General features: G+C 33.3%; 1 protein-coding gene across 1 annotated transcript in view; it reads right to left on the reverse strand.

Annotated features, from left to right (window-relative positions):
- Positions 1 to 2214: 2214 nt before the first annotated feature.
- Positions 2215 to 24397, reverse strand: part of SKA2 (spindle and kinetochore associated complex subunit 2) — a 52487-nt gene continuing 30304 nt past the window's right edge. The window contains exons 2-5 of the mRNA XM_031966503.1: positions 22902 to 22991; positions 14685 to 14861; positions 10546 to 10672; positions 2215 to 3155 (exon numbers count right to left, since the gene is read on the reverse strand). Of these exons, the coding sequence (XP_031822363.1) occupies positions 10565 to 10672; positions 14685 to 14861; positions 22902 to 22991 (375 nt within the window). The 3' untranslated portion in view covers positions 2215 to 3155; positions 10546 to 10564. The remainder of the gene's footprint in view (positions 3156 to 10545; positions 10673 to 14684; positions 14862 to 22901; positions 22992 to 24397) is intronic.

The following is a 24397-nucleotide window of genomic DNA, read 5'->3' on the forward strand; positions in this document are numbered from 1 at the left end:
TTGTGAAGATGAAGCAGGGCAGAGTAGAATAAAGACAAAAAGTCTCAGTTTTAAGTCATTCTATGCTTTGGGAATTCTTTGAGTGTCTTCAGTCAAATTAGCTTTTTGCTTCTAGCTTTGAGAGAGGTGGAAAAAGCCAATCCTTTTAAAGGTTGTTGAAGACATGATAGGATAGTCCCAGCAAGTTACTGCAGAGATTTTGAGAAGTTTTCCCTTGGGTGAGATCTAAGACTCTTGATTCCCAATGAGAAAGTTCTTTCACTCTAATCTTATATTCTTTTATAAAAAACCTTCTGATTTCCATCTTGCTATGATGTGGTTAAATGGGTTTCTTTGTTATTCTATTCTCTAAATATGCTCATTGTGAAACTGATATTTGGTAGGTAAGGGGTTAAGACTTGTGTATAATTGTTGATGGAATTGTGAATACATCCAACCATTCTGGAGAGCAATTTGGAACTATGCTCAAAAAGTTATCAAACTGTGCATAGCCTTTGATCCAGCAGTGCTACTACTAGGCTTATATCCCAAAGAGATCATAAAGAAGGGAAAGGGACCTGTATGTGCATGAATGTTTGTGGCAATCCTTTTTGTAGTGGCTAGAAATTGGAAAATGAATGGATGCCCATCAATTGGAGAATGGCTTTATAAATTGTGGTATATGAATATTATGGAATATTATTGTTCGGTAAGAAATGACCAACAGGATGATTTCGGAAAGGCCTGGAGAGATTTACATGAACTGATGCTGAGTGAAACGAGCAGAGACAGGATATCATTATATACTTCAACAACAATACTATATGATGACCAATTCTGATAAACCTGGCCATCCTCAGCAATGAGATGAACCAAATCAGTTCCAATGGAGCAATAATGAACTGAACCAGCTACACCCAGCGAAAGAACTCTGGGAGATGACTAAAAACCATTACATTGAATTCCCAATCCCTATACTTTTTGCCCACCTGTATTTCTGATTTCCTTCACAGGCTAATTGTACAATATTTCAGAGTCCGATTCTTTTTGTACAACAAAATAACGGTTTGGTCATGTATACTTATTGTGTATCTAATTTACACTTTAATATATTTAACATACTGGTCATCCTGCCATCTGGAGGAGGGGGTGGGAGGAAGGAGGGGAAAAATTGGAACAAGAGGTTTGGCAATTGTCAATGCTGTAAAATTACCTATACATATAACCTGTAAATAAAAGGCTCATTAAAATTTAAAAAAAAAAAAAAAAAGACTTGTGTACAGAACTTGAGGTATTCCCTTCCCCACAAAATGACAACATAATAAAGTTGGATAGAACTGATCATATTCGCTAGATGAATAATGTTTAAGGGAGCAGATATTCTGCTTGCATATCTCTCCGAGGACAGAGGAGTGATGTCCTCTGGTTCCAATCTCCAGGCAAGAATGATAATGTCTCTTGGAGAAGAGTGAAAGAATAAGATAGAGATGTCTATTTTGTCTCCCTTAGCCAAACAAGGCCAATATCACCTTCCCTGTGGGTGGGCCTTGTTACACATGTGGGCCCCACACTCCATACAGGTGCTAAACTCTTTCTTCACAAGTTTTATTTTTTAAAACCAGGTTCTGGGGCAGGTAGATGGCACAGCAGAACCAGGAACTAGAATTCAAATCCAGCCTCAGTCATTTACTAGCTGTGTGGCCTGGGGCAAATCATTTAACCCCAATTGCCTCTCAAAAAACAAACAACTGTATGAATAAGAGAGTGAAGGAATAGAGCTTTTTTGTGTGCTTACTATATGCAAAGTACTGGGGATACAAATAGAAAAGCAACAAAGTCCCTGCTTTCCCATTCTAATAGGAAATCCAACATATTTGGAAGGTTTCAAAAATCATATGTAAAAGTCCCATGATCCTCAAGGTGCAGTGACAAAGCAGATGATTATATTTCTTCTTGAATTATTTCCACTGATAGTCATATCATGTCATAAAAACAATATCTTACTTTACTGAAACATCATATGTTTCTAAAGAATTCGTATCTTAATTTAGGTTCATAAATTGAAAGGCAAGAATTTTTGATGTATTATGTCTAGAGTAATGGAATGAGTGCCTTAGATCTCACTTCTGATTTTATGTCATATAATTTTTATGTTTACTTTAATTTTAAATATTTTATATGGATTATTAGGATTATCTTTAACCTTAAAAAAACTTTTCAGAAAAATACAATAATTTTGCTTATTAGAATATTTTTTTAATTTAACAAATTCAATACAATGATAGTAATTATTATGAGTATTGCACTTCTAAGACATGATAAAGTTATGGGCTGATATACAATATTTGAAATAAAATTCTTAAAATGACTACCAGGATCATAGAAAGCAAAAAGTAATTAGTACCATCACAATATACCAGGTAAAATAGCAAAAGAAAACATACAAAAAGCTTTTTTTCTTTTCTCATTAAAATTATGTTGTATCTTAATTCTTAAAACACACATTAATATTTATCTTCCTATTTGAAAAAAAATTACAACTGTAAATTATCAAGTCTAAAACACTTTAAAACCAAGCAATGACAATAAAACTTTACATGCAAACAATTCCCACCCCCAAGGAATTTATCTGTGGATAACATATTTCCTTCATTTCTGGGATGTGGATACAATTAATTTAAATCTCCCTTTCCTAAAGAGAAAAACTAAGATTAATATTCAAATATAGCAACTTATTAAACTCTAAAAGACTTCTGACGTAAAGCTCCAAAGAAACACTCTATGTTCCATTTTCATTTTGAGTTTCTACTTCACTAAATAGAGAACCTAGATCAATTCTCAGGATACAAAAGTCAAACATGATGCAGTTAAAAAGAGTACTTAAATAAATGGCTTACAGATTTTTTTTTTAAGTTTTAATGCACACATTACAAATGGTTATACAACACAAGCAATTCTCATAATCCATTTATTTATTTATTTATCATCACTGTCGAAATAACAGCTTCCTGGTACATGAGGAGATAATGGTCATTCCATGCATAAAAACAAAGACATCCTTTGTTCATCTTACTATTTCCACTTTTCTTAAATTCAACTTTTTTCAGACTTCTTGGGCTCCTGGCTTTCACATTCATCTGTATCATCTGTTCATTAGCATCATATTCAGTAAAGTTCTACAAAAAAGGGGTAAAGATCATTAAAAAAAGATTAGGAAGACTGATTACCAAAATTATTATGCTGGTGAAATTTTCCTTACAAATGTAGACATCTATTGCCAATATTTAATAAAAATTCAAATTTATTAATTTTTAAATTTAATTCAGCATTTAAAAATAAAATTTTATCATCAAGTTTCCATTTATCCCAATAAATAAATGTAGAAATCACATTCCCTAAAGTTTATTTTATTTTAACAGATCCCACTGAGAAATTATGGATTCAATGAGCAGAGACAATACCAAATATAAATTTGAGTACCCTGTTGCCCATAATATATATTATGACAAAGCTTTTCCTTAAACCAGTAACCAGGGCTCTGGTCTAAAAGTCTTACTGTCCTCTCACAGGAGGACTAATGGAGCTGGACCATAGATACTACAGTGGTAGAGAGTTTCTCAGAGTTTTCAGATTCAACATGAACTCTCAGTATCAAAATACACCGAGTACACCAAACTGAAGAGCAACTCCCTCACAAGCTTCAGTGGGATGAAAAGTGAGCAAATATGTTGATCAGTGCCTTATAAATAGTATGTAGTAGGAGCTCCAAAATATTCCAATTTAAACAAATTGGGCCATCAATATCAAGAGTTCCTAACACAGCATGAAGCTAATTTTATTAGGGCCAAATGATTATTTGAAGTTTGTTGCTAGACTTAACCTTTGAGTCCCTCACAAGACATTCTTGCTCTTGGATTCTTGAATTTCTTAATATAAGTTCATGGCAAGTAGGTTTGTCCAAATCTTGCTTTCAAGAATCCTACCACATTTATCAAATGCAAATAAGCTCATCACAAACAAGTTATTTTATTTCACTATATCGTATGCTCTGTAAGCTGTAAAAGGCTCTAGCAGAAGTTCTTTTGATCATATCAAATGATATAGCCCTAACTAACCCTTGCAAAATTATTTATCTTCAGTAACTTCATAGGTATAGTTCCTATTTACCTGGAGCAATTGCTTCTTTGAAGCGTAAAGAATACTATCGCTAAAATCTGAATGAATAGGAATTGATTACAGAAAGTTAGAATCTTAGAAAGTATAAAAACAGCTGCATCTACTTGCTTCTAACTTATAACGTGGTATAACTCTGAGATGTTTTATCTATTTGTCTTACAATTGTGGAAAAAGAAAGGCAAGCATCATTGATGCAGATGAAAATTTTAGGTTTAACTAGAAATGCACTTAAGTAGTTGTACCTGTTAGCTAAGCATCAACTATATTAAAACTAAAATTATTATATTGGTTTACAGGGCTGCACTGGTTTATTTCTGAGGTCATTCCAAAGTCTAACATTCTGTTTAAAGGAATAATACTAAATAAGCAAAGCAAAACCTTCATTTAGGTCAATTCATTATTCAAATTTATGTATACCCATTGAAGTGCAACTCCACTTTAAAATCAGATACTGTATAAAGGTTCTTTTATGGCTGAGATGGAGGATTTGCTCTTAAAGCTTTTCAAAAATTCAAAATTCTATACCAGGTTAGATACTGTTAAGAGTACTTGGACATCTGGATCAAATATTATCTACATAATGTCTATAAAGCTGCCTTTTGAGGAAAATACTAATCAATTTAATAAACAACAGACAAACATTAGAAGCCCACTATGTGTTTAAACATTGGGGATACAAAAAGAGGCAACAATTAGTCCCTGTCCTCAAGAGGCTTACAATCTAATGGGGAACACATATAAGCAATTACACAAATACATATAAAACAAGTTATAAAAAGGATAAATAGGGAATAATTAACAGAAAGAAGGCACTAGATATAAGGAAGGTTGAAGAAGGCTTCTAATAAAAGAATTTTAGTTGTGACTTAAAGGAAGTTAGTGTAAATCAGTGAGACAAAGGCAGAGCAGGGAGAACAACTTAGAGAGAGTGCCAGAAAGAGGCCAATATAATTTCATGGAAGAGTAAGTATAAGAAAACTGAAAAGGCAGGAAAAGGCTGAGTTATAAAGGAAAGGCTTTGAATGCTTAGCAAAGCACTTGGTGTTTATATTTAGTTTTATCCCCAGGTTCTTCAATAATATACTTAGGCATGGAAGTGGGCTATTACTTTGCTTCAACCAAACAGTAAATCATGCCCCAAAATCTTCATAATAGAATTTTTCTTCTGCTTTTGACACAGCAGATTTGCAAAGCATATGGATCCTTCATCAATTAGGAACACAGAATATTAACACTTCAGGAACTCATTATGAATTGACTATAATCCTGTACTTGTCAATAGCCCCCTAGAGATGTTTGGTATTTGAAAGAGACAGTTTAACAGAAAACTTAACTCTCCTTTACAATAATGCAAATACAAACAGGGCTACTCAGTCCAAAAATAAGGATCCCTGAGGACTGCATATTGACTTAGAAAACAGCATGTTAATATTATCTATTTTATTCTATTTTATTTGTTTTCTTAAATGTTTTCCAATTACATTTTTATCTGGTTCAGTTCACACCAGAGAGTGTTGTAATGGGTTCCATGTTTGATATCTTAGTGCTAGACTCTCCAAACTGAATTAATTTGGCTCATCAGAAAGTAATATACCTAGATTATATTTGCTCAGCTGAAGACAAAAATGCTTGAGTTAAAATTTAATGTTATGCCTCAACTTTTATAGAGCTCATATAAGAAATGCCAATTTTAATTTGTGTCTTCTATAAAACTACTGCTGTTATCCAATATCCCTGACATAAGGATCCATGTGATAAATGTTTTTCTTTGAAATTCATCACCAGACAAAAGAGTATCTTCAAACAAACTTACACCTTTTCTTTTAAACAGACAATAAGAAATAAAATGCATATCAACATGTATCCCTCTTTATCTTAACTACCAGGTAAGATAGTGCTAAACTTAGTGTGCAACTTCAGAAATGAACCAATTTCAAGTATCTGGTAACTTCTGCTCATTTTATTTGGTTGTGTTATATGCTTTTATTTATTATGGGGTTGGTTTTTTTTTTTTTTTTTTTTTGGTTTGGTTATGTGATTTAGAAAGTTTAAATTGCTCTATTTTAAATATTTAATTTTACAAATTGCTTCAAATCTTTCTAAAAGAGGATAAGGTATGAATCATTAAGAAGCTTGTTTCCTTAGGATGCTAACATTCAACTTGTATTAATCAATAACCTTACAGATGTAAGGTAGATAATAGTTGATTAGGTAACTAGGTTTTACCTTAATTAGGTAATTAAGCCCTTACACTAAAGTCTTTCTCTGATGCTTCAGTGGCATGGAAATGAGGTGAAGGAAATTGAGAAACCTTTGTTAGAAGAATTCAAGTTCTGGAGGATTCTACAAAGCTGGACCAGCTTTGCCTATGGGCTACTACTTATGTTTTGTCACCTGAAAACCAACTCATCTGAAGACCAGAGTAACTCATGAGGGGATGCAAAAAAGCACAGAACATAGTTATAGATTTTCAGAATCTTAAAATTTGGTTTCTGATTTTTACAGTATAAAGAGGATGAATTCTTCAGTAAAAATGACTTCTAGACAAGATAGCTGCCTGAACAGGAGACAGCCTTACCCTTCTACCACAGTTTCAACATATTCACTCCAACAAAACACTGACTTTCACACCAGACCAAATAATATTCAAGTATTATAATGAAAAACTATACTAAAAAGCTGAAAAAGATTTATTAGTTGCATATTTCCCTACATTTACATAATATTCTTCCTAATCAGATTTCTGAATGAGATGTATATCTATATCTTTCTATATATACATATCTATAAGTATATTGTATAAAACACATGTGTGTATACATATACATCCTAACAATATAAATATCTTTATTTCAGGCTTGATAAAACCGTAGCCCATTGTGGATGAAACTGGCATTGTCAATCAGCTTTCAGTTATGAATTCAATATAGCACTGAACTGCCTCTATATTTTCCAATTGTCTATGGTAGTCTCTCAAACTATATTGTTTTTGCATTAATTTGCTGATGATTTTGAATTTCCCTACTACTACACAGGCTTAATAATTTGTAATGAGCTATATAAAATCCATTTTTACGTACCTAGAGCAGTCCCATAGGCTTGGTTCTTTTGGCAGCCTGCCCCAGAGTGAGAAAACAATTATTCTACTCTTCTTTTTATGTAAATAAATGTTTAATTTAAATACTTTAAAATGGATTTTACTCCAGCTGTTGATTATTTTTTCCAATTCTTAAATAAAATGTGATGTTCTTGATGTCATAAAAATAACAATGAAAAACTATTCATTGCTAATATGGTTTCCCTTTACCACCTCTTCCTACAATACTCATCTTGATTATATTGCTTCAATGTGCAAATTTAATCCAAATGAAACCCTTCAAATGAATGCTCAATCTGTGAGAGGGCTCCAATATTTATAATTTGTATAAACACAAATTGGTCATTTCCCTGCCATTTTTCATTCATTTAGTTTAGGGGAAAGGATAAAGGAGATGGTTTCAAATAAAAGTTTTCATAGCTTTAGAGGCCTACAGGGACCTCTCTATCTTTAACAAGAGACAGAGGCCAGAACAGATGAAAAAGCAAAGAACAATGGAGGATATTTAGCTTCAGTCTAGAAGAAGAGCAAAGGAGGATTGCTATTTTCCCTGCTCTTAGCGCCCCCTTGTGGTTAAGAATCGCAAGACTTTTCAATGTAATAACTATTACCCTGGCCACTCTTCTTATTCTACCTCAGTATATGTATATAGGTATTCTTGGGCTGAGAAGGTGGCAAATGAGGGATTTTTTGGTCAGCATGGTTCAATAGCATCCATTAAGAACTTGATGGAGTATTCAAATATTATGCCTCTGTATCTCTACATATGCATTGTTATCTATTATGCCCATATTAATTAAATATAATCGATTAATGGAGTTTAAGGACAATTCAGGCTTATTATAGAAAACATGAATTACATCTAGCAATGAATGAGTATCAAAAAGTTATTCCTAGGTGTACTTAAATTTATTTTTCTTTTAGTCCTACTCACTCTTTGGTTAAGGCAGCTTGCTTTACCAGAACTTCAAAACAAAACAAATTAAAAAATTACGTTTTTCCAGAAATAGTTGCATCTAATTAAATTTCAGAAATGGTAATTCATAATAAAAAATAATCAAGACTGTGCAACATGAAGTTTTAGGTTTTCTCAATGCCTACATTGACAATGAGGTTCTGGAAGATCTAAAATTATATTATTTTAGCTAGGCTTGGCAATGTAGATAGATATCTATCTACAATTCAATTCAATAAGGTTTTATGTAAAGGCATAACTATTTGCAATGCACTCTACTAGAAGAGGGGAATTACAAAGGCTAAAATGAACAGTCCTTGACCAAAGATATTAAAAAGGATTGTCCTGAAGGTATAAATCTAAATTCAGCACAAAGAGCATATTTTAAATGAAACAGATCAAGAATCATCTAACAGGGGCTAAGTGGTGCAGTGGATAGAGCATCAGTCCTGAAATCAGGAGGACCTGAGTTCAAATCTGATCTCAGACACTTAGTACTTCCTAGCTGTGTGACTCTTGATAAGTCACTTAATCCCAATTGCCAAAAGAATTATCTAGCAGATAGAAACCATAGCCTTATTCAGGAACAAAATCATACATTCACAACTTTTCACAAAGTTGATATCTATTGGAAGTTTGAAGAACATTTATTGGTTTTAAAGTTGTGATGAAAATTTCAATCAAGGTGAGTCAAACAAGATAAAAAGTTTTATTTTCTGACTTCTAATTTTAAAAATTATGATAAATTTTTAAATAAATAAATTTTTTAAATAAAATAATTTTAAAAATTGTGATAAATTATACTATTTAATTCCTACTTTGTACTATCAACAATCTTGTTAGCTTGATGTTCTTTCGAACTCCTTCCAATTTCACCTATGATAATTGACATCAAATATAGCTATTTTAGAGCCATCATCTCATGATCTGCTCAGCTGCCAGGAAATTCATTTAGCAAAGTTGTGTCTTCTCCTAAACTAACTCAAGGAAAAGGGCTGCTTGAAGCAAACTACCAACATAATCATATTGCCATTTCTCTGAACAGGAATTTTAAAAATACCTTTTATTTTCTTTCAAAAATAACAACAAAATCTCAATTATTTGCAATTTTGGCAGATTTTTAAAAGCTGAAATAACCATTTATTTTTTCTCCTTGTACTATTATTGAAACCTAACAGGGAAGAAAGGCTAATAATGAATAAAGGCAGCTGCATATTTCTTTCGAATTCTACTTATCTAGTCTTTTTTTTATGTATAACATAGAAATACCAAATAAAAAACAACTGCTGTGCCGAAGGATGGATGAAAATCAAGTCAAAATACAAAGGCCTTTACAGAGACCATGTCCACCAGTTTATGGGAAAAACACCAGCCAGGCTAGATGGCAGAATGGGTCAACAGAATGAAATTTCATAGGCCACATAGGAAGTCGATTTGATATCTTTTCAGATACACCTCATAGCTTTTCAATTATATCTTAAGTTACACAGGAAGGCTTATAAATCACAGTTAACCCAGAATCAGCCACATGGATAAAAACAATTATTTACACCAAATGACATCTAAGCAAAAAAAATAATATAGGTGATAAAAACTTTCTTCTTTTCCTTTTATTTTTAGAAGTATCTTCAGCCATGTTTTTTCTTGATTGAATAATTATTCTCACAGTATCTCTGTGAAGTAGGCTGAGAAAGGTATATTATTCCCATTATGCAGATGGGGACAATGAAGCACAGAAATCTTAAATGAATACTCAAAGCTAATCAAGCTATATAGCCCCAAACTGGGCATATAACTCAAGTAACCAGATGGGTCTAATGGCCTTTCCATCAAACTATTCCATCACTACTTAATTATACTCATCTAAATATGATTATGTACATAAAATCAGGAAAGCATCTAGCATAATAAGTTATACATAATGGTGCCCAATAAATGTTCAAATAATTGAACTAATTAAAACAGATGTATTCATCTGCAGATGTTCTTACTGTCTGGTCAATTCTTAATTTTTTAGCCTCTTATTTTATGAACTTTCCCAGGGTCCCTCTGTATCTTTTTTCCATTTCCCCTCAGAATTTCCACATCTTCTATCTCAGCCATTAACCTCTTTTCTTACTTTGAATTACGTACATGTGTATTTTAATTGGACTGAATTTTAATTAGCAGATAATTATACAAATTATTTAAATGGAAATTCACACAACATAACCTAACAGTTCTTTGAAATACATTACTTCAGGTTTCCTTCCAAATTTAGAAGTGCTATTTGTTCTTTTCACTTTTCAAAATAAAAACAATATACATATAGAAAACAAAATGTTAAATAAGTACATACGAAAACTCATGCTAGAAAACTACATTAGAGTTGTCTTATGCAAGTCGATTCCTCCTGAAGTCTGGCATGTTGAATGGGATTGTAATTGCTGTATGGCAGTCTGTTCTTCCTTAGTCAGAGGTGACAACTAGATAAGAAAGAATACAACATGGTCCTTATTTCATATTCTTTAGGCTTCTAAATTTTATAGCAAAATACATTTTTTACAGTTTTACTACTTATATGATCTCAAATTACAGAAGAGAAAGAATAATCAATTAAATATATTAGACTATGCTATGCCAATTTTTAAAGAGACTTTATCACATTCATATCCACCTCTCTCCTTTAGTCTTTTATTTTATATATTTTTTTTACAATTCCATAAAGTAAATCCATTTTTAGAAAGGGCAAATTAGATTTGTATGAAAATGGTAATAACAATAGCCAACGATTATTTAGCATTTTACTACATGTTAGGCATTGTGCTAAGAATTTTACAATTATCATCTCATTTGATCCTTACAACAACCTTGGGAGGTAGATGCTATTATTATCCTCATTTTATAGATGAGAAAACTGAAGTTAAACAAAGATCAGGTGACTGGCTCAGATTTACAAAGCTAGTGAATGTTTGAAGCCATTTTTTAACTCAGATCTTCCTGATCCAGGCCCAGCACTCTATTCACTGTGCCATCAATCATTTAGATGAACAGGCTAGCATATGTACTTTGTACAAAGTACTATCCTAAGTGGGGGGGAAGGGGAGGAAGGGGAAGGGAGATAAGGGAGACAGGTAACATCATTAAAAAAAATGTTTCAAAGAATTTATAAACTAGTTTTAAAAAGAGAAAACTTAGATAACAAGCCAAGATTTACCAAAATAAGAATATGAGTAAATGCTGAATGAATTACCTAGATAATAAGTGTTAAAGGAATTTAGAAGCAGTAAAGCTTACTTTGGGATAGACAGATTTCATAGAGGAAAATGAATTGAACTCGATTTGGAAGGATGAGTAGCATTTGGACAGCCAGAGGGGAGAGTACATATTTCTAAGTGGATGTTTAAGGCTGGAATAAAAAGCCATCACAGAAGTAGAACTGAAAGGAGCATCTGACTAAATGTGCTTGTAGGGGAGAAGGTAAAAGATAATTCTAAGACAGCACTGGTTTCCAGTTAAGATAATTGGGTTAATAATGGTGCTATTACAATTCCAATAGACTTGTGATGGAAAAAAGCCATCTGCATCTGTGGAGACTGAATGTGAATCAAAGCATAATATTTTTACCTTTGTTGTTATTTTCTCATGTTTTTTTTTTTCCCCTTTTTGATCTTATTTTTCTTGTGTAGCATGATGAATATGGAAATATGTTTAGAAGAATTGTACAACATGTTTAACCTATATTGGATTGCTGGCTGCCTAGAGGAGAGGGGAAGAAGGGAGAAAAATTTTGAACATAAAGTTTTACAATGGTGAATGTTGAAATCTATCTTTGCAAATATTTGGAAAAATAAAAAAGCTATTATAATGGTGCCATTACATGAAATAAGTCAGGAAGAGGAACAGGGTTTAAGTTAAAGTGCTGGACAGACAGTGAGGTATAGATGCCCAGCAGGCAGCTAAAAAATAGAAGTCTGAACACCAGCAGAAAGGTATGGGTGTGGGTTGAGCCTTGAAAAGAACTAGGAATTTCATGAGGTGAAGAGGGAGAGCATTCCAGGTAGAGGGTTCAATCTGTGTTTAAGTAGGAGACAAAATGTTTGTATGAGAGACAGCAAATAGGTCAGAGTATTTGGCTGTAATTAAAATGCCACAGGAGAATAATTACACTGAAAATGTGAACTGAAATCAGACTATGAAAGACTTTAAAAGGTAATGAGGAGCCATTGAAGTTTTTGAATAGGGGAGTGAAAATTCCTTATACTTTGGGACAGCTATATAGAAAATGGATTGGAAAGAGAAGAGACTGAATGCAACGGGTCAATTAGAAAGCTACTGCAATAGTTCAGGAAAAGAGTGATAAAAATTTGGCTAGTGTGGGCATTCTATGCCCAGAGTGATGTGGGAAATGTTGAAGGGGTGGAATCAATGAGATTTGACAACTGATTGGATATGGGCTAGTAAAAGAGAATGAAAAGCTGAAGATGATTCCTAGGTTTTGAATTTAGGTGAGTAGAAAAATGAAAAAAAAAAAATTAAAAGCCAAAGTTTTAGTCAGAAATAGGATGTTAGGAGGAAAGGTAGACTTGAAGGAAAAGTCCTTGTCTTATACATGATGAATTTAAGTTATCAATGTGACATCTGGGTGAAATGTCCAGCAAATAATCAGGAAATCAGTTGTCAAGTCTAGTCAATATCAACATTACTCTCTCAAAATTGCCTCCATCTTCCTCCTACTCTCAGTTCACAAAACCATTATTGTAATCTAGATTCTTATAATAAATCTTCCTGAACTAACTCTTTCTCCTTGCCAATCCATCCTTTACACAGGAGCCAATGATGTTCCTAAATGATATTTCCCTGCTAACAAGTCTCTATACTGACTCTAACTGAAGATAGAAAATCATCTGTTTGGATTTGACATTAATCTTAATCTGGTTTTAGTTTAGTTTTCCAGATAAATTATTCAGTATTATTCCCCTTCTCATATTCTCTCTGCCTGCTACATAGACCCCAGTTGTCCCCACCCAAAACTATTTTGTATCTTCTTTTGTGTTTACTATATTTAGTCACATATATACATGTTGTTTCCCCTAACAAGTTTCTTAAGGAAAGGAGTTATTTCTTTTTTTACTATATCCCCAGGGTCTGGCACACAGCAGACAATAAATACTTGAAGATTGTCTGAAATGGTAGCTGAATCAATGGAAAGTAATGAGATCACCAAAAGGAGATGCCTTAGGGCAGAGTCCTGAGTTTATATATATATACATATACATACACATACATACTATGCATAGGGATGGATTAGGATCCTACAAAAGGATCTAGATTTAGATTGAAAATAGATTTACACTTCAATTCTTCTCTCTTTATATATGAGCAAACTAAAGTCTGGAGAGGTTAAGTGAGTTAATTAATGTACAGAGAGTTAGGAAACATTGTAGAATTTGGGCCTCAGATCTCTGACTCCAAATCTACAGCTCCTTCCATTGCACCACACTGCCAACCTAGTCCTGAAGCCGACTTCTGACTCCAAGCCCAGATCTCTATCCATTGTGTCAAAAGGTTTCTATACCCATTTATCCTGTATTTTTCCTGGAGAGATACTTTGCAAATTTTATTGCTACAAGTATAGTAAAGGAATTGACACACCAATAGTAGACTACAGCAACAGTGAAGATGAAAACTGTTCCAATCTTTAAGTCTCAGTTTTAAGGGTCAAAGATAAATTTTTAAAAAGTTCTATAATGGAATAAATGTGATAGGCTACATATAAGCTTGGCAGAAATATTTAAAATTATTACCTCCTGCGATTTTGAAAGATTTAGATCTTTTAAAGTTGAAGAAGAGGGATCTAGTGGAAAATGGAAGAACAGAGTTGCAGGAGGGAGAAGGGATATGCCAAAGTTAGGAAAAGATGGGGTAGAGGATACAAGTAGTGGGTTAACTTGGGGGAAAAAAATAAGCTATTTTTTCTTATTTGACAGAAAAGGAAGAAAGGATAGAGATAAGAGAAGAATTAGGATGTATAGAACAGGAACTGAAGGAACTCAGTTAAGTTAAGCTCCAATCTTTCTGTCAAGTAAAAGGTGAAGTCACTTGCTGACAGCCAGGGTATAAAGTTTGAAGAAAATAAGAAATGTTTCTTGAAGGCACAGATAAGAGAAAGAAAAAGTTCTTCTGAAATCCTGATAGTGTTGTTTCTAAGAAGAAAGATCAAATCGCTAGAGTTTGGATAACTTGCTTCCCTTTCTCTTAATAACATAATCCCTTACCCCCCAAAATAAAACATAATAAACCAAGGGTTAGCTACACATTATGATGGGATCTGAAGTTAGAATGTAAAAGATGATGATTTAAATTGTGACTTTAGGAAGCCAACTGTTATAACCCTAAGTGCAAAAGTCATTTAAACATTTTCAAAATTTGTCCTTTCTGTTCTGTGACACAGAGAACTTAAAATGACCACTTCCATTTACCAAATGGAAGCATTACCTCCAGATCGGCTTGTTGCTCTAGGTGTTGTACCATTTTCATAGTATTATTCAAAGTAGCACGAATACAATTCATAGATTCTTTCTGTTCAACAGCAACTTGTTCCAATTGGGCACACAAAGTCTTATATCGAGACTTCATCATTGATAATTCCTTTAACAGTGTGAGTGGATTTTCCTATATTAGATGGAAAACATACACATAAAGAAGAAATTACATATGTTTGAGTACATTCACATCATAGTATAGCACATCTTTAGTCATTTAGATTGGTATTTATTCACTACCAAATAGATTCAAAATATTATTTAAGAATTTGTTCTCCTCAATGGGAGAGCGATCCTACTTTTAAAGCAATTACAGTGTAACTTGGCATATACATGTATATATGTACACATAGTCATGTATATATATATGTATTTCTACATATAAAATCTCACATACACACACGAAAAATAATTTCTAAAATCTTCAAATGCAGAATTATTCTAAAAAAGTCACTACACAAAAGCAAACCCTTTGACCCAAACTACTCTTAGATATAAACTCAAAGGAGGTTGAAGAATGAGGGAAAGGCTTAATATATATGAAAATATTTTAGAGCAGTGGTTTTCATAATAGCAAAAAACTGGAAGGAAAAAATAAGTATTCAGTGATTGGAAAATGATTGAATATATTGTGACATATTAATAATGTAAAGGAAAATACATGGTACCATAAGAAATGGAAATTTTGAAGCATGTAGAGAAATCTTGTGAGATTTATATGGACTGACCCAAAGGGAAGTAGTGTCAGAACATTTTCCATGATCATTACAATAATGTAAAGGAAAACAACACTAAAAGATTTAGAATCAGTGGTGACTAATTATGATTTCAGAGAACTTTATAGTAAAGAATGCCTCTTGCCTATCAGCAAAGAGTTAATGAACAATAAGTGCAGAATGCTGCAGGCATTTTCAGATGTGACCAAAGTGTTGATTTGTTTGCTTACCTGTATTTATGTGTTATAAGAGACAATTCTATTTTGGAGAGAATTGCCATTGGGAAGTTACAGTAATATTTAAAAGAAATCAGCATCAATGAAATATTTTTTTAAACTACTTTTACCAAGGAGGTGGGGCCAAGATGGTAGAATAAAGGCAGGGACTTGTGAAGCTTTCCCCCAAATCCCTCCAAATTTTTTAAAATAACAATTCTTAAATTTTAGAGCATCAGAACTTATGAAAAGATGGAGTGGAAAAACTTTCCTGCTGAAGACCAATTTGGAAGGTCAGCAGAAGGGGTCTGTTGCACCAGAGTGGGAGTCCAGGGTAGTCCTGGCACAGGCTCCAAGCCAGCACAGCTCCAGCCCCAGTCCCAGCCTGTCCCCATGTGCCAACAAAGTAGGATTAGACCTTGAGCCTCTGAATCATAGGCAGTACTAGCAGTTTTCAGATCTCTCAGCCCAGAGACACCAAAGACAACTTATAAGGTCAGCCGGAAAAGTTTGCCAATAAGGTGAGAGGGCCTTGGGAAACCTGCAAACTAGGAGTATGCATGGCTGGTGACAGTAGCAGTGGTGGCCAGCAGCTTCTGTGGGCCTCAGCTCACATGATGTCTTTTTAAGGGAATGTCTAAGATGTCTAAGGGGACTATCCTTACAATTCCAGAGCAGAAAAGAATGCTTACAGTCAGATTCCTAGAAAGATCTCTGAAAACAGCTGCATAAAACCCCTGAAGCTTGGGACGTTATACCTTCCACCTGGGAAACAGAACTCTACTTTAATAAAGAATTAAATTGAGCAAACAACAGAAAAAGATTCTGACCACAGAAAATTATTATGGTGACAAGAAAGATCAAAACACACACTCAGAAGAAAGTAATAAAGTCAAAGCTCCTACATCCAAAGCCTCCAAGAAAAATAATAATTGGTCTCAGGCCATGGAAAAAGCTGAAAAAGGATTTTGAAAACCAAATAAGAGATAGTAGAAAAATTGGGAAGAAAAATGAGAGTGATGCAAAAGGAAATATAAAAAGCTAATAAGATAAAAATAAAAAAGCAAAATTGGCTAAATGAGAAAAGAGGGACAAAAGTTCCCTGAAGAAAATAGTTCCTTAAAAATTAGAATTAGGCAAATAGAAGCTAATGATTTACGAGAAATCAAGAAACAATAAAAGAAACCAAAAACATGAAAAAATAGAAAACAACGTGAAATCTCTCAATGGAAAAACAACTGAACTGGAAAATAGATCCAAGAGATAATTTTAAAATTATTGATCTACCTGAAATCCATGATCAAAAAAAGAGACTAGACACCATCTTTTAAGAAATTATCAAGAAATACTGTCCTGCACTGATGCATTGTTGGTAGAATTGTGAAAGGATCCAACTATTCTGGAGAGCAATTTGGAAATATGCTCAAAAAGTTATCAAACTGTGCATATCCTTTGATCCAGCAGTGTTACTACTGGGTTTATATCCTACAGAGCTATTAAAGAAGGGAAAGGGATCTGTACATGCAAAAATGTTTGTGGCAGCCCTTTTCATAGTGGCTAGAAACTAGAAATTGAATGGATGCCCATCAATTGAAGATTGGCTGAGTAAATTATGGTATGTGAATGTTATGGAATATGTTTTGTAAGAAATGACCGGCAGGATGAATATAGAGAGGCTTGGAGAGACTTACAGGAACTGATTGATGCTGAGTGAAGTGAGCAGAACCAGGAGATCATTATACACTTCAACAATAATACTATATGAAGATCAATTCTGATGAAGTGGCTGTTTTTGGCAATGAGAGGATCCAATTCAGTTCCAACTGATCAGTGATGAACAGAACTAGCTACACCCAGCGAAAGAACACTGGGAAATGAGTATGGACTGCTTGCATTTTTTGTTTTTCTTCCCAGGTTATTTTTACCTTCTTTCTAAATCCGATTTTTCTTGTGCAACAAGAGAACTGTATAAATATGTACATATATATTGTATTTAAGATATACTTTAACATGTTAAACATGTATGAGATTGCCTGCCATCTAGGGGGTGGAGAGAAGGAACGAACAGAAGTGTTTGCAAGGCTCAATGTTGAAAAATTACCCATGCATATGTTCTTTCAATAAAAAGCTATAATAATAATAAAAATAAGAAATACTGTCTTTCTAATTGGAACCAGAGGGTAAAAATAGAAATTGAAAGAAGCTACTAATCATCTCCTGAAAGAGATCCCAAGATGAAAACTCCCAGGAATATTACAGCCAAATTCCAGAATTCCAAGATCAAGGAGAAAATATTGTAAGCATCCAGAAAGAAACAATTCAAGTATAGTGGAGCCACAATCGTGATAACACAAGATTCTACATTAAAGGATCAGAAGGCTTGAAATATTATATTCTGGAGAGCAGAAAAGGTAGGATTATAACCAAGAACCACCTACCCAACCAAAATAAGTACAATCCTTTAGGAGAAAAGGTGAACATTTAAAGAAATAAGGGACTTTCCGTAATTAAAAAAACAAAAACAAAAACAAAAATAGTTGAATAGAAAATATGATTTTCAAATACAGGATTCAGAAGAAGCATAAGGAAGTAATCAGGAAAGGGAAATCATAAGGGACTTAATAAGAATTATCTGTTTACATTCCTACATGAAGGAATGACACTTGCAACTCATAAGAACTTCCTCATATGGCTTCATGTAGCAGCTATATATATGTAGAGGACACAGGTCTAAGTTGAATATTAAAGGATGATATATCTAATATCTATCTTTATCTCTATCTATGTGTGTGGGGGCGGGGTAAGAGAGGAATATACTGGAAGAAAGGAAAAGGGAGATGTAAAATGGCATAAATTATCTGCCATAAAAGGGACCAAAAAAAAAAGCTTTTTTCCCCTTTTGGGAAAGAGGGGGAGAGAAAGGGGAGTAAGTGAGCCTTCTCAGAATTGGCTGAAAGAGAAAATCACCTTTATGGGCATATAAATCTTACCTGAAGAAAGGTAGGAGGGGAAGGGAATATGAGGAAGGTGATAAAAAAAAAGGGTATATCAGGGGATGGATGGTTAGAAGCAAAACACTTTTTTTTAAAAACAATCTCATGATGATTTTATTTATTTATTTTTTTAATTATAATAACTTTTTATTGACAGAACCCATGCCAGGGTAATTTTTTTACAACATTATCCCTTGCACTTACTTCTGTTCTGATTTTTCCCCTCTCTCCCTACAACCCCTCCCCTAGATGGCAAGCAGTCCTATATATGTTAAATATGTCGCAGTATATCCTAGATACAATATATGTGTGTAGAACCGAACAGTTCTCTTGTTACACAGGGAGAATTGGATTCAGAAGGTAGAAATAACCCAGGAAGAAAAACAAAAATGCAAACAGTTTACATTCACTTCCCAGTGTTCTTTCTTTGGGTGTAGCTGCTTCTGTCCATCATTGATCAATTGAAACTGAGTTAGGTCTCTTTGTCAAAGAAATCTACTTCCATCAGAATGCATCTTCATACAGTATCGTTGTTGAAGCATATAATGATCTCCTGGTTCTGCTCATTTCAATTAGCATCAGTTCATGTAAGTCTCTCCAAACCTCTCTGTATTCATCCTGCTGGTCATTTCTTACAGAATAATAATATCCCATAACATTCATATACCACAATTTACCCAACCATTCTCCAATTGATGGGCATCCATTCATTTTCCAGTTTCTAGCCACTACAAACAGGGCTGCCACAAACATTTTGGCACATATACGTCCCTTTCCCTTCTTTAGTATCTCTTTGGGGTATAAGCCCAGTACTAGCACTGCTGGATCAAAGGGTATGCACAGTTTGATAACTTTTTGGGCATAATTCCAGATTGCTCTCCAGAATGGTTGGATTCGTTCACAACTCCATCAACAATGCATCAGTGTCCCAGTTTTCCCGCATCCCCTCTAACATTCATCATTATTTTTTCCTGTCATCTTAGCCAATCTGACAGGTGTGTAGTGGTATCTCAGAGTTGTCTTAATTTGCATTTCTCTGATCAATAGTAATTTGGAACACTCTTTCATATGAGTAGTAATAGTTTCAATTTCATCATCTGAAAATTGTCTGTTCATATCCTTTGACCATTTATCAACTGGAGAATGGCTTGATTTCTTATAAATTAGAGTCAATTCTCTATATATTTTGGAAATGAGGCCTTTATCAGAATCTTTAACTGTGAAGATATTTTCCCAGTTTGTTGCTTCCCTTCTAATATTGTTTGCATTAGTTTTGTTTGTACAAAGGAAGCAAAACATTTTTGAGGAAGCACAGGGTAAAAGAGAAAATAGGATAAATAGGGGAATTAAGAATACAGTTAGCAATAGTAATGGTGAAAAGAATTTTTAAAATTTGTTTTAGTTACAAGCATTTATTAAAGGATCAAACAATACAATTTTAATGGAGCAGTAAGGCACAACCAGTTTAAAACAGTTTGCTACATAGCCAAAAGCTATATATAGCTATATAGCATTTTTTCCCCTTAAGAATCAAGTCACAAAGACACTAAAGTATCTCAGTAAAAAGAATTTTGAAGCAAGTTTCTCTGATAAAGGCCTCTTTTCTCAGATGTATAGGGAATTGAGTCAAATTATTAAAAAATAAAAACCATTCACCAAGTGATAAATGATCAAAAGATATGAACTATGCCCAAAGGGCTATAAATTCATGCATATCCTTTGACTTAATACCACCATTAGACATGAATCCCAAAAGAGATTAAAAAAAAAAATTAAAGGGCCTGTATGTACAAAAGTATTTACAGCAGTTCTTTTCTCAGAACAAAGAACTGGAAATTGAGAGAATGCTCATCAATTTGGGAATGGGTGAATCAATTGTGGTAAGTGACTATGAAACAAATATTATTCCATAAGAAAAGATGAGCAGGATGCTATCAGAAAACTGTAGGAAGTCCTCCATGAGCTCATACAAAACGAAATGTGCTACATACAAAGTAATAGGAATGTTGTGAGATGATCAGCTGTAAATAACTTTGCTATTCTTAGCAATAAAATAATCAAAGACTACTCTGAAGAACTTATGAAAAATACTATCCAGCCCAGAGAAAGAACTGAGTCTGAATACATATTGAAGCACACTTTTTTTAAAACTTTATTTTCTTAAGCTTTTTTTGGGGGGAAGGATGTGGGGAAGATCTATATTTTCTTTTGCTGTTTTATCAGAAACCAGGCACACTGATGTATGGATGTATGTAGTGGAGCTGTAAATTATTAGTCCAACTATTCAAACAGATCAGATAAAGAAGAAAAGGACCTATGTGGTTAAAAAAAAAAAAAAAAAGACTTATAGCAGGTTTTTTTGGGGTTTTTTTGGTGGTGGCAAAGAATTGGAAACTGATGAGATGCCTATCAATTGTGTAATGGCTGAACAAGTTATAGTATATGAATGAAGTGGAATACTATTGTGCTTTAAGAAATAATGAAAGGGATGTTTCCAGAAAAACCTGCGAAGACTTGTATGAATGGAAAATATAGTGAGCAGAACTAGGAGAACAATTTATACAGTTTTAAATTTTGAGTTCCAAGGTTTTTTCCTCGTCCCCTCATTGAGAAAGCAAGCATTTGATATAGGTTGTACAAATGCAATCATGTAAAACATTTCAATATCAGTCATGTTGTGAAACAAAACACAGACCAAAAAAATTATAAAGAAAGAAGTAATTTTTTTTTAAAGTACGCTTTGTTTTGCATTCAGACTCCTTCAGTTCTTTCTTTGGAGTTAATAAGTCATTTAGAATTGTCTTGGATCATTATATTACTGAGAGTAGCTAAATCATTCACAGTTGATCATTTAATCTTGTCTAATTTCATTTGAGAATATATAGCTTTTTCCCTTTTTGATTCAGTTATCATTGACACTACTCTTTACACTTAACAGTTCTTTGTGGGTAATGTTTTAGCTCATGAAAATAATGAAAAGAAGATAGAATAATGGAGAGATTTTCCTATGATAAGTGGGCAAGAGAAGGGAGAGAAGGAAAAAGAGGATGTGTACAATCGGGAATAAGACTGCTTAAATTAAGTAAGATGGCATTAGATAATTGGTGAAAGAGAGAAATACTAAATATATCCTCACTCTCTTAGAAGAAAGAAGGTAGTAGAGAGGATAAAATGGACCAGATCACTCAACTTAAAGCTAGAAGATACCTTAGAGGATTTCATTTTATAGATGATGAAACTGAGCCCCAGGGAGAAAAACTGTATAGGTAAGAAGCAACAAAATTTATATTTTAATTCAGATATTCTGATTTCAAAGGTAGTATTTTTTTTTTACTATAATATGTAGCCTTTCCCATACTAATTCTGAGGTGCCACCACTGAACCAAGACAACTAGATTATAAACTAATAGGCAAAAGAAAGAGGAGAAAGAAAGCAGGAAAGCAAAAAATTGGACCTACTGAATTCTAAGAATTCTTATGGACACTTGCTTTCTAAAAATATCAAGAGTCCTGTCCATCTCAGAGATTATATTTCTATTCCTGTTATTTTTGAGGTGAGGGTACAATTTAGTACTCATAGATTTTCTTATTTCTAGATATCTGTAGAAAGTATCTTCTGTCAATTCTATATATCCTGTCATTCTCTACTCAACTAACTGTTAATTCAAAATCCAAGAATATATTGAAGGACACAGATCTAAAATAAAGGAGAAATGAAATAAAGAATATTTTCCAAAGAAAAGTATGCTTAAAAAAACCAATGAATGGCTTAGTTGGTCCATGGGTTTTCTCATGATCCTAAGATCATAAATTTAGAGCTGGCAGGGACCTTAGAAACCATCGAAGATAACCCCCTTATTTTAGAGATGAAAAAATTGAAGTCCAAAGTTGGGATGACTTGCTTGTAATTACATTGGTCAGTAAGTCAGACAGGATTAGAAAACTCAGTCCTCTAACTCCAGAATCAGTTCTCTTTCCACTGTTACTCTTAAGGGAAAGTGAAAAAGGTCCTTACATATTAGAGAGACCTTCTTTAGAGAAGTTATTGAAAGACTTGAATAGGAGTCACACAGATAAGATTTGAAATTGGTTTTCATTCACAATTACAATCTCACAAGATCAAATGACTTGTTACACTCAATATTACCAATAAAATATTTGTCATAAGACCTAATAGCCACAAAGTAATAACTTGTTTTAAATTATTTTAATTATTTTAAAACAATTCATTTATTGTAGAGGTTACCTCTCCTGACGAATCATCAGGAAGACTTTTCTTGACTTCAAATTCCAACTTGTGTTGAATGTAATCCAAATCAGATTCTGCTTTCTGGAACTAAGACATGCAAGAGTAGACAAAAAGGTATTAATTTATGAAGCATAAAAACATAACTAAAATGTAGCTTGATAGTTTTATTGCTCATTCCTCCCTTTCCCTTAGATTTTTTAACTAAGGTCAAAATATATATAATTGAAAAGTCAACACAGAAAAGCAAAGACTGAAAAAAATCAAACAATGTGGTATAAGGAGTCACTGTAAGGTTACATATTTTTGTATTTATATATATCCTTTTCCTGTGAACCAGGAAGGAACTCAAAAGTTCCCAAGAAATATCAAAACTATCCAGCTAACTATATGCTGTTTTTGTTGGAACAATACAGAGTGAAGGAACAAGCCTTCCCCTCAATCTTTCCAAGTTCAAATCATGAAATAATGCTGTACATTTAAGACCTGAAATAATTTCTGGACAACATGTTATCAGAATAAATCAACATGGAATATATTATACAAGGCAACATTTCTTTTTTAAAGAGGGAATAAAGTTAAAATAAATTGTTGAGATGAAGCAAATATTGTATTATATTTTGAAGTAGAAGGAATGAGGGAGTCAAGAGGAAGGGGGAAACTATTTTCCATTATGGGGAATTAAATAAAATTCAAAATGATTTTAATACCATGATATTTTCATATTATTTGACTATGACATACAACTATTATTTTTTAAAAGTATTTTTTCCAAAACATTCAGAACAGTTCTTAGCATTCGTTTTTGAAAAATTTTGAGTTCCAATTTTTTCTCTTTTTCCCTCCCTTCCCCCCTTCCTAAAATGGTGGGCACATTGACATAGGTTGTACATGTACAATCATGTAAAACATATTTCTATATTAGTCACAGCGTGAAAGAAACAAAACCAAAGGGAGAAAACCTGAAAAAGAATAAAGTAAGTGAAAAAAATCTGCTTCAATCTGCATTTTTCCAGTAAGTCCTTTGTACTTTGTACTTGCTGAGAAGAGCCAAGTCATTTCATTCATAGTTGATAATCACACAAAGTTGCTAATACAGTATACAATGCTTTCCTAGTTCTCTCATTTCACTTTGTAACAATCTTTCCTGGTTTTTCTAAAATTTGCTTGCTCATCATTTCTTATTACACATTCATTATCGTCATATACCACAGCGTGTTTAGCCATACCTCTAATTGAAGAACATCCCTCAGTTTCCAATATTTTGCCACCACAAAAAGAGCTGCTATATTTTTGCACATATAAATCCTTTCCCCTTTTTTATAATCTCTTTGAGATACAGACCTAGTAGTGTTACTGCTGGATCAAAAGATATGCAGTTTGGTTGCCCTTTGGGCATAGGTCCAAATTGTTCTCTAGAATGGTTGGATCGTTTACAATTCTACCTGCAGTGCATTTGTGTCCCAATTCTCCTACATCTTCTCCAAAATTATTTT

The sequence above is a fragment of the Sarcophilus harrisii genome, chromosome 4 (assembly GCF_902635505.1).
Source record: "Sarcophilus harrisii chromosome 4, mSarHar1.11, whole genome shotgun sequence".
NCBI classification, from domain to species: Eukaryota; Metazoa; Chordata; class Mammalia; order Dasyuromorphia; family Dasyuridae; genus Sarcophilus; species Sarcophilus harrisii.